This window comes from Ranitomeya variabilis, chromosome 3, assembly GCF_051348905.1.
Source record: "Ranitomeya variabilis isolate aRanVar5 chromosome 3, aRanVar5.hap1, whole genome shotgun sequence".
In the NCBI taxonomy this organism is placed as follows: Eukaryota; Metazoa; Chordata; class Amphibia; order Anura; family Dendrobatidae; genus Ranitomeya; species Ranitomeya variabilis.
This window is the reverse complement of record NC_135234.1, coordinates 614,763,295-614,775,618: the sequence shown is the minus strand read 5'-3', so window position 1 is coordinate 614,775,618 and position 12,324 is coordinate 614,763,295. Positions and strand designations below refer to the sequence as shown.

The window sequence follows — 12,324 nt, the reverse complement described above, 5'->3', positions numbered from 1 at the left end:
GCTAGGGTTAGAGCTAGGGTTAGAGCTAGGGTTAGAGCTAGGGTTAGAGCTAGGGTTAGAGCTAGGGTTAGAGCTAGGGTTAGAGCTAGGGTTAGAGCTAGGGTTAGAGCTAGGGTTAGAGCTAGGGTTAGAGCTAGGGTTAGAGCTAGGGTTAGAGCTAGGGTTGGAGCTAGGGTTGGAGCTAGGGTTGGAGCTAGGGTTAGAGCTAGGGTTAGAGCTAGGGTTAGAGCTAGGGTTAGGGTTGGGGCTAAAGTTAGGGTTTGGATTACATTTACGTTGGGATTACGGTTGGGATTAGAATTAGGGGTGTGTCAGGGTTAGGGGTGTGGTTAGGGTTACCATTGGGATTAGGGTTAGGGGCGTGTTTGGATTAGGGTTTCAGTTAGAATTGGGGAGTTTCCACTGTTTAGGCACATCAGGGGCTCTCCAAAAGCAACATGGCGTCCGATCTCAATTCCAGCCAATTCTGCGTTGAAAAGGTAAAACAGTGCTCCTTCCCTTCCGAGCTCTCCCGTGCGCCCAAACAGGGGTTTACCCCAACATATGGGGTATCAGCGTACTCGGGACAAATTGAACAACTTTTGGGTCCAAGTTCTCGTTACCCTTGGGAAAATAAAAATTTGGGGGGCTAAAAATTATTTTTGTGGGAAAAAAAAAGATTTTTTATTTTCACGGCTCTGCGTTGTAAACTGTAGTGAAACACTTGGGGGTTCAAAGTTCTCACAACACATCTAGATAAGTTCCTTGGGAGGTCTAGTTTCCAATATGGAGTCACTTGTGGGGGTTTCTACTGTTTGGGCACATCAGGGGCTCTCCAAACGCAACATGGTGTCCCATCTCAATTCTAGTCAATTTTGCATTGAAAAGTCAAATGGCGCTCCTTCCCTTCCGAGGTCTGCCATGCACCCAAACAGTGGTTTACCCCCACATATGGGGTATCAGCGTACTAAGGACAAATTGTACAACAACTTTTAAGGTCCATTTTCTCCTGTTACCCTTGGTAAAATAAAACAAATTGGAGCTGAAATAAATTGTGTGTGAAAAAAGTTAAATGTTCATTTTTATTTAAACATTCCAAAAATTCCTGTGAAACACCTGAAGGGTTAATAAACTTCTTGAATGTGGTTTTGAGCACCTTGAGGGGCGCAGTTTTTAGAATGGTGTTACACTTGGGTATTTTCTATCATATAGACCCCTCAAAATGACTTCAAATGAGATGTGGTCCCTAAAAAAAATGGTGTTGTAAAAATTAGAAATTGCTGGACAACTTTTAACCCTTATAACTCCCTAACAAAAAAAAATTTTGGTTCCAAAATTGTGCTGATGTAAAGTAGACATGTGGGAAATGTTACTTATTAAGTATTTTGTGTGACATATCTCTGTGATTTAAGGGCATAAAAATTCAAAGTTGGAAAATTGCGACATTTTCAAAATTTTCGCCAAATTTCCGTTTTTTTCACAAATAAGCGCAAGTTTTATCGAAGAAATTTTACCACTATCATGAAGTACAATATGTCACGAGAAAATGTCAGAATCGCGAAGATCCGTTAAAGCGTTCCAGAGTTATAAGCTCATAAAGGGACAGTAGTCAGAATTGTAAAAATTGGCCCGGTCATTAACGTGCAAACCATCCTCGGGGCTTAAGGGGTTAACACATGTGGAATTATATACTTAACAAAAAAGTGTGAAACAACTGAAAATATGTCTTATATTCTAGGTTCTTCAAAGTAGCCAACTTTTGCTTTGATGACGGCTTTGCACACTCTTGGCATTCTCTTGATGAGCTTCAAGAGGTAGTCACCAGGAATGGTCTTCCAACAATCTTGAAGGAGTTCCCAGATATGCTTAGCACTTGTTGGCCCTTTTGCCTTCACTCTGTGGTCCAGCTCACCCCAAACCATCTCGATTGGGTTCAGGTCTGGTGACCGTGGAGTACAGGTCATCTGGCATAGCACCCCATCACTCTCCTTCTTGGTCAAATAGCCCTTACACAGCCTGGAGGTGTGTTTGGGGTCATTGTTCTGTTGAAAAATAAATGATGGTGCAACTAATGATGGCCACTTGATTTTCTTTACTTAGCTGCTTTTTTCTTGCTATAGAATTTGTATTTACAGTCTATTCAGTAGTACTATCAGCTGTGTATCCACCAGACTTCTGCACAACACAACTAATGGTCCCAACCCCATTTATAAGGCAAGAAATCCCACTTATTAAACCTGACAGGGCACACCTGTGAAGTGAAAACCATTCCCGGTGACTACCTCTTGAAGCTCATCAAGAGAATACCAAGAGTGTGCAAAGCAGTCATCAAAGCAAAAGGTGGCTACTTTGAAGAACCTAGAATATAAGACATAATTTCAGTTGTTTCACACTTTTTTGTAAGTACATAATTCCACATGTGTTAATTCATAGTTTTGATGCCTTCAGTGTGAATTTACAATTTTCATAGTCATGAAAATACAGAAAAATCTTTAAACGAGAAGGTGTGTCCAAACTTTTGCTCTGTACTGTATATATATATATATATATATATATATATATATATATATATATATAAATTTATTTTTATTTTTTTTTCTTTAGTAAAAAAGCAGATAGAACGGCACTAGGTCGAGTTGCAGTTTGTGTGTCCGTTTGATCGCTTGTTGATGGTGGTTCACTCTTGGAGCGTGGTGCTCAACATTGTGTGTCCAATAATATTGCAATACTTATAGAAGAAAAATGAAGATGTGGCCCTCACCAAGTAGTGGTGCAATCGAAGTCCTTTATTTGCCCATATCATGGGGTGAGGACATTTTTCGGAGACGGCAGATACAGGCGAGGGTGCACGGTGACGAGGTTGGACGGCGGCTGTTTCGCGCCGACTGCGCTTCAGCGGGTATATATATATATATATATATATATATATATATATATATATATATATATATATATATATATATATATATATATATATATATATATATACACACTGTGTTCCAAATTATTATGCAAATAATATTTCCTCACATTTTCTCTAAATTACCTATCTGAATTGCAGTCATTGTTATTTTCCAGTCATCTACTATTCTAGTGTAATTGCAATGTTTTGGAACAAACTGCCTATGAAACCAGTATCTTTAAAAAAAAATAAACACTCAAAATGCATGTTCCAAATTATTATGCACAGCAGAGTTTTCAACCTTTTTTTTTTATTTTGAACAAAAAAATGGTCAATTGTGAAGTTATAAGCATTATCAGCTTATTACAAAATGAAATCAAACAGTTTTCAAGTGAAAACTTTATTCTAAGTGATGTTACATTTGCACATAGGACCCCTTGTCGAAAGAAGCTTCTGAACTCTCTCGTCCATTGAATTAGTCAGTTTTTGGATGGTTTCTGCTTCGATTGTTTTGCATGTGGACAGAATACCCTCCCAGAGCTGTTGCTTAGATGTGAACTGCCTCCCGCCATCATAGACGCTCCTTTTGATGATGCTCCAGAGGGTCTCAATGGGGTTGAGGTTAGGGGAAGATGGTGGCCACACCATGAGTTTGTCCTCTTTTATGCCCATAGCAGCCAGAGATGCAGATGTGTTTTTTGCAGCATGAGACGGTGCATTATCATGCATGGAAATGATCTTGCTGCGGAAAGCACGGTTCTTCCTCTTGAACCATGGCAGGAAGTGTTGTTTTAGAAACTCCACATAGATTATGGAGTTCATCTTTACCCCTTCAGGGATCATAAAGGGGCCGACAATCTCTCTCCCCATGATTCCAGCCTAAAACATTACTCCACCTCCTCCTTGTTGGTGCCTTAGGCTTCTCTCACACTAGCGTCGGGCTCGGCCCGTCGCCGGGCCGAGGTCCCCGACGCTAGCGTTGTCCCCGCCGCACAACGGGTGCAGCGGATGCATTTTTCCAGCGCATCCGCTGCCCCATTGTGAGGTGCGGGGAAGTGCGGGGAGCTGGGGGCGGAGTTCCGGCCGCGCATGCGCGGTCGGAAAAAGCGGACCGTCGGGAGCAAAAAACGTTACATGTAACGTTTTTTGCTCCCGACGGTCCGCAACAGCACGGCACAACCTTCGCAGGACGGTTGCGACGTGTGTCATTGCGTTGCAAATGCGTCGCTAATGTTAGTCAGTGCTGAAAAAACGCATCCTGCAAGCACTTTTGCAGGATGCGTTTTTTCGGCAAAACGACGCATTTGCGACGTAATGCAGTTAACGCCAGTGTGAAAGTAGCCTTAGCCGTGTTTTCATGGGGTGTCCATCAACCAGCCATCCTCCACTCCATCCATCTGGACCATCGAGCGTTGCACGGCACTCATCGGTGAACAAAACAGTTTGGAAGTCAGTCTTCATGTATCGTTTGGCCCACTGGAGCTGTTTCTGCTTGTGTGCAGTGGATAGAGGTGGTCAACAGGATGGCTTACGCACCTCTGAAGGATCCTGCATCTTGTTGTTCTGGGGACGTTGGAGGCACCAGCAGCTTCAAAAACTTGTCTGCTGCTATGACAAGGCATTTTTGCAGCTGCTCTTTTAACCTTACGCAATTGCCTGTTGGAAAGAGTCCTCAATTTTTCCTTATCAGCATGCACACATGTGTGCTGGGAATCGGCTACATACTTCTTGATTGTGCGATGATCACGATGAAGTGTCTTGGCAATGTTGATTGTAGTCATGCCTTGACCTAAATACTCCACAATTTGTTGCTTCTCAGCAGCCAACACATCCTTTTTGTTTCCCATTCTGGCAAAAAATGTAGGCTGCTTAATAATGTGGAACAGCCTTCTTAAGTAGTCTTGCCTTTATTTGGACACACCTGCCAAACTAATGTGCACAGGTATCTGCAATTGCTTTCAGTGATATAAAGAGCCCTGACACACATCACCATCAATGAGTTTAAATGACAAACAAAAAAATTCTAACCTTATCACTCCTAAACTCTTTGTGCATAATAATTTGGAACACAGTCTATATATATAATTGTCTAAGGGTTTTTCCGTCTGTCTGTCTGTCTTTCTGTCTGTCTGTCTGTCTGTCCCGGAAATCCTGCGTCTCTGATTGGTTGAGGCCGCCAGGCCTCGACCAATCAGCGACGGGCACAGTATCAACGTAGATGTCATAATGGTTGCCATGGCGACGATGATGTCTTAAAGGTTGCCTTGATAATCAGCGACGGGCACAGTCTGCCGCGAATTCTGGAATCATCATTGTCCATATACTACGGGGACATGCATATTCTAGAATACCCGATGCATTAGAATCGGGCCACAATCTAGTGTATATATAATTGTCTAAGGGTTTTTCCGTCTGTCTGTCTGTCTGTCTGTCTTGGAAATCCCGCGTCTCTGATTGGTCGAGGCAACCAGGCCTCGACCAATCAGCGATGGGCACAGCATGGCGACGATGATGTCATAATGGAAAACCCGCGTCTCTGATTGGTCGAGGCCGCCAGGCCTTGACCATTCAGCGACGGGCACAGTATCGACGTAGATGTCATAATGGTTGCCATGGCGACGATGTCGTCATAAAGGTTGCCTTGACCAATCAGCGACGGGCACAGTCTGCCACGAATTCTGGAATCATCATTGTCCATATACTACGGGGACATGCATATTCTAGAATACCCGATGCGTTAGAATCGGGCCACAATCTAGTATATATATATGTGTGTATGTGTATGTGTGTGTGTGTGTGTGTGTGTGTGTGTGTGTGTGTGTGTGTGTGTGTGTGTGTGTGTGTGTGTATATATATAACACACACACACATATATATATATATAACTAGTATAACACATTATTTGTATTTTACAATATACGTATAAGGCACTTTAAATACATAAAGAGTTTGCGAACCAGAAAGAGGTGTGATCACAATAACGCCATATGAAGAAATGGAAGTGTTAGTCGCTAATGAAAAACATACTGTCTACCACCCCCACTCAGGCCTTTATCTCTGCCACTTACCACGGGCTGCTTTGTAATGTCCACTAGATCTTTAAGGTTGTAATACTGATGCTTTTCAAAAGCAGAAAACAGCATGTCCAAGACCTGCTGCTTGTCCGCACGTGCACGCTTTCCATCGTCTTTTTTCTTCTTCTCATATTCAATCTGCACAACAAACCAATGAAAGAAAAAAAAAATGATATAGTTAATATAATGATATAGAAAAATGCATAGACACTTAGCATTTATATTCATTGTGCTAACAATTTATGGTAGAGATTTAAAGGCGTATCTAAGGATTTTAACCCCACGACACAGCTTGATGCCCAGACGAATTTACGGATGTTTTTTTGATTTTCATCATCAGAGTTCCCTAAAAATAAACTATCTGTTCTGCCGCCGAGATATCGTTTTCAGACGTTATCAGCTGGAGAAACCCAACAAAGGATAAATGAATTGCATAGGGCATACTAAAATCAATAGGTCATCAAATCTCATGAAGCAATATCCTGGCTCCTACAGATCCACTAGAAAGCCAGTATTTTCATTTGCTATTTAAAGGGAAACCAACACTATGTTTTTGCTGTCCCATTTGAGAGGAAAATGATCTAGGTGCAGAGACCCAGATTCCAGTGTTGTGTTACTAAGGCTACATTCCCACAATGAGTTTTTATTTTTTACGCTGTGCATTTGCGGAAAAAAGCAAGTAACTTATTACACTTAAGTGTGGGAACGTAGCCTTACTGGGCTCCTTGCTGCAGTTGTCTGCAGATCTGCTAGTCTTCTCAGTGATAAGCTGTGTATAGCCCATCCACTCCACCAGTTGCCAGCTTTCTGCCTACACTGTTCATGGACAAAGAGCTGTCAATCCATGGTGGAGGCTGGGTTAATCACATCTCATGAATAATAAAGATTACATTGCTACAGAATTGATAATCTTTTAGTGATAATATCATGCTAATAAAACACTTTTGGATCAAACCTACAGCAAGCAGCTGAGTAAGCGATGCAGTGTTAGAATCAAGGTACCTGCCCTTACATTACAGATAATCTGTCATCAGGATTTTATACCCCAAACTAATAACAAGTATGTAGAGGAGCTTTAAAGCCCAGTAAATCCTCCATTTTCCTATTTTGCCTACTGCCAATTATGCCATGTAAGGCTAAGTTCACACTGGTAGTTTCTGTTGCTTTCTTATGCTAATTTTCAGCTGCGTTTATCAGATTTCAGAAATGTTTTTTGTCAACAGTATTTTGTGCTTTGCATGGTTTTTTGGACACAGAGCATGTCACTTCTTTCAGCGTCTTTCATCCATTGAATTGAATGCAAAAAAAAAACGCATAAAAAACACACCAAAAATGTTGCAAAAAACGCAGCAAAACCTGCGTTTTTGCCACAGCTTCTTTCCTGCCAAGCACTCAGGTTTTGCTGCAGAAAAAAAGCAGCAAAAACATCCAGTGTGAACTTAGCCTAATAACAGCATTCAACACCTGGTTTGGAAAACTGGAACATAGTGAAAAAGAGAAAAGACCAAACAAATGATGGTGTGCACACCCAGCAAAATATGAAGTATAAGAAAAAGTTTTCTTTGAACACCAAAAAAACACACTACAAGGTTAAACTCATTTAAAACCAACAGCACAAATCCATAACAGTGGTACAACACCCCCTAAGCATACCTTGATAAATCTGATCATATTGATCGCTTGCATGACTCCTTTCTCCTTGCATCACAACTATTTCCTTTTTGATAGAGCTTTTTTCCTTCAGATCTCTGGAATGGCGATGGGTGCTCGGTGTGCACCCGCTTATGCAAATACCTTCTTAGGATGGTGGAAAGAAAATGTTGTATATCCATCAGGGGCCCTTAAAAACCAGGTATGTCACTGGTATCGTTATATAGACGACATATTCTGTTTGTAGATGGGCACAGAAATGGAATGTTTGCAATTTCTGGATCGTCTTAACGATAACCCCTACAACATTTTTCTCTCCCATTCTATCTCTGCCAGTTCCGCCACTTTTTTGGATTTGAGGGTCTTTATACAAGACTCACGTTTGGAGACTGACTTATTCTGGAAAGCAACAGCTACAAACTCGTTATTGGAATATAGCAGCTTCCATCCGGCTCACACTAAGGTGGGCGTACCCACTGGTCAATTTATCCGGGTCAGACGTAATTGCACATATGACCTAGACTTTCTCTCTCAGGCCCGTGATCTCACTGATCGATTTAAACAACGTGGATATCCTAGGAGGACAATTTTGTCTGCGTTCCAACGTGCGCGCTCACACGATCAAGCATCACCGCTACTACCCTGGAGACGTGAGAGGAATATACATCCTAGGTTCATCACAGACTATAATAACAGTTGGCATCAGGTGAGGAACATTTTGAACAGACATTGGTCTATTTTGAGAACGGATACCCAAACAGTTGCAGTGACTAGTACCCTGCCTCTTCTTACAGCTAGTAGAGCCCCTAATCTTCGGGACATTCTAACTAGGAGCCATTTCAGTAGGCCTACTGTTCGGCTCAATAGGGGTATTGTGTTGAAAGGGTCTTTCCCATGCAGGGACTGCAACCTCTGTCCCTTTATGGTCCCAACTAGGGATGTATTTTGGAGCCCCCTGAACAATCCAGGCCACTCTTTGAGGGCCTATATCAATTGCAAAACGAGAGATGTTATATACGCATTGATTTGTCTGTGTAACAAAGTTTACGTGGGACAAGCCTTTCAAGAGTTGAGAAAAAGGGCCCAAAAGCATGTTTCCACCATTCACTTAGCAGCTGCTGACCAGGAAAAGGGTAAGGCTCCCACCCCAGTAGCCATTCATTTTTTAACCGTACATGGCGGATCATCGTCCAGGATCAGATTCGTGGGTTTACAAAAAATAACAGTGGCAGAGGCGGTAGCACTCAAAAACGCTTTTTACAGTGTGAATCGAGATGGATCTTTGAGCTCCAATCCGTGGCGCCAACAGGGCTCAGTGAAGAGCTCTTATTTACTGGATTTGTGGGTTGATTTTATTTGGTGATGTATACATCAAAATTATATGTACATTTTGATGCTTGTTATTTTCTTCTTGATCAGCACATTCGGAATGATATAGGATATAGCAGGCTGGCTTTACCACACGGCATCTTTGTGCATAATACTTGGATCCTACACAGCTCTTTATCCTGGCGTCTCATCTATGGGGGCTTCCTGATTTCTCTATTTTGTAGGAATAGTACTCGTTGGCTACTTAATCCGTCCACTTATGATGGAAGAGCATTTAAACATTGTATGGGATTGAAAACCTCCCTCACTCTTATGGATGTCTGGATGGAAGGATTCACACGACCTATAAAGCTTCATCGCTGCTCTATTTGGGATATGGCGTTTTGGACTATGGGACTTCTCATGGACCTTTGGTCCTAATATTTTGGATATGGCAATGTATACTATGTGAGGTTATTTTTATGTCACATTACAGATAATTTACTATCATCGCTGCGGCCTTTTTATTTTTAGTTTGTTCTTATACCTTCCGTGTATATGCTCTGTGTATCACATATGCATGCTTATAAGTGAGTACACACATGTCCGATTTAACTTAAGCTTTTGGGCATACTATGGCTTACAATTAATAAGTGTTCAATTTCTATGTCCACGATCGTGGCTAGATAAGCCTATTGCTTTAAGTCTGGACATTCTAAACTATCGCATGCGTGTGGCACATCTTGCCATCTTGTTTTCCTACGATCGTCTTTTTTTGCAATGCTGGTACCTGCGCACGCGCTCTGGCAACATTGGGAGACGGCACATTCTCCTTATTTGGCGCAAACGCATTTTGCATCTTTCTTCGGCACCCTCATTTGATTTTCGGCATCTGGGCGGTGCTGAACTGCGATTCCACAGATTGGGCTGCTTGCGTCAGCCAATCCTTTCTTGCGTCTTGCCGGATCGGAGCTTCACACCGGTATTGAATTTTTGCATGATTGGTTACTATATAAGGTTCTGTATGAGCACTTTATCTCCACTCTTACCCTGATGAATCTGCACCAGACAGCGATATGCCTGGGGTTTATCCTCACACCCTCATCCCTTTGAGACTATATGGTTACATCAGCCTCCATGTGAGCTGTTCATAGCAGGCTTAGTGGATCCATACTACAGCAATTTGGGCCATGAATTTTTTTCACTTTAGGGTATACCTGATGTGAACATGTATCTTTTTCTGCTGCTCAATAACAGGTAGTATACTTACCTCTGCTATATCAGGACCCGATGCATATTTACAGTTATTTATTTGCATAACTTCATATGCCTCCTTTGTATTTATATTGTATTCGGGTCCTGTCTTGTGCTCACATAGGCTGCTCAATTTAAATTATATACCTGTGGAAAATTGAAAGCTCATTATTATATCTGGTATATATGCATGTGGACTGTGGTCAATTTACATATACCATATTTATAATCCACAGCTCATGCTCTGGTGTCTCACGGGACTATATGTGTTCGATTCATGAACATGGCATTATATATTCCCGACACAGGGTATGCTTAGAGGGTGTTGTACCACTGTTATGGATTTGTGCTATTGTTTTTTAAATGATCTTAACCTTGTAGTGTGTTTTTTTTGGTGTTCAAATAAAACTTTTTTCTTATATTTGATATTTTGCTGGGTGTGCACACCATCATTTGTTTGGTCTTTTCTCTTTTTCACTAATAACAGCATTCTTCATCCATCAAAGTTCAAAAGCCATTCCTCCATGTAATATTTTGTAATTTTTTACACTTCTTTTGGAAACGTATGCACTGCACTAATTACAATGAACAATGTGGAGACATCTCATAAAAGGATAATCTGCTATGTACATGATTATTTATACTATGCGATGTGGACTGATGGCTATAAATGCTCAGCGATGCGGCTGGGCCGCTGTGGGTTAAGGACAACGTCTATTAATGGGAACAATACCGCATTCACATTTCTAATCAAACAATTAGCTTACATCCCACACAGGACATGATGCTCGGTATTAAATTACAGCATGGATGAAGCTGCTCTTATCGTCCTTTAGATAATATTCGGATGAAGGGAGTAGAGGATAAAGTTACTGGCATGGAGCGCTGGAACAGTATCTGCTTTGCGTCATTCTAGCGGAGGGCACATATGAGGAAGCTGAGTTACTGGGAAGAAAAGATGGGCCGCCAAATGTAGCACATGGTGAGCGACGAGAAACTAAACTGGAAAAAGGAGGAATCTGGTTCATTTTGGAAACTGCAAACATTTTTTCTATGGACTGGATACTTGTATTATTTTTTATTGTAAATTTTTTAGTTTATTTTTTGTACCTTATTATGGAGCAGCCATCTTGCATGAAATGCTGCTAACAGCCATCACATGGGCAATAAGAAACAGGTTGGAGAAGTGCAGTGACTTTAATAGGAGAGTTTTCAAGGCATGCCCTGTGATCTGTGCAGTTGTCACTGCGCAGGGAGGGGGGAGGCAATCTGTGATCTTAACCTATTGTTAATGCTGTATCCCATGTACCTACACACATGGTCAAAATTGTTGGTACCCCTCGTTTAATGACAGAAAAACTCACAATGGTCACAGAATTACTTGAATCTGAGAAAAGTAATAATAAATAAAAGATCTATGAAAATAAACAAATGAAAGTCAGACATTGCTTTTCAACCATGCTTCCACAGTATTAAAAAAAAAAAAAAAAACTCATGAAATAGGCCTGGACAGAATTGATGGCAGCTCTGAAAATAATGTGACAAAAGGGACATGTTAAATCAAGGTGTGCCTACTAACTAGCATCACAGGTGTCTACAATCTTGGAATCAGTGAGTGGGCCTGTATATAGGGCTACAGATACTCACTGTGCTGTTTGGTGACATGGTGTGTATCACACTCAGCATGGACCAGAGGAAGCAAAGGAAAGAGTTGTCTCAAGAGATTAGAAAGAAAATTATAGACAAACATGTTAAAGGTAAAAGTTATAAGACCATCTCCAAGCAGCTTGATGTTCCTGTGAGTACAGTTGCACATATTATTCAGACATTTAAGATCCATGGGGCTGTAGCCAACCTCCCTGGACGTGGCCGCAGGAGGAAAATTGATAAATCAAAGAGACGGATAATACAAATGATAACAAAAGAGCACAGAAAAACTTCTAGACAAATTAAAGGTGAACTTCAAGCTAAAGGAACATCAGTGTCAGATCGCACCATCTTTGTATGAGTCAAAGAGGACTTCATTGGAGACAACCAAGGAGGACACCATTGTGGAAAAAAAATCATAAAAAAAGCCAGACTGGAATTTGCCAAACTACATGCTGACAAGCAACAAAGCTTCTGGGAGAATGTCCTATGGACAGATGAGACAAAAAA

The 12,324-nt window shown here is 41.3% G+C and overlaps 1 protein-coding gene across 1 annotated transcript in view; it reads right to left on the bottom strand.

The window, feature by feature from the left end:
* The window catches only part of GTF2F2 (general transcription factor IIF subunit 2), a 298,375-nt gene that overhangs the window by 63,507 nt on the left and 222,544 nt on the right, over positions 1-12,324 (bottom strand). The window contains exon 8 of the mRNA XM_077297362.1: positions 5,950-6,093. Coding sequence (XP_077153477.1) covers positions 5,950-6,093 — 144 coding nt within the window. The remainder of the gene's footprint in view (positions 1-5,949; positions 6,094-12,324) is intronic.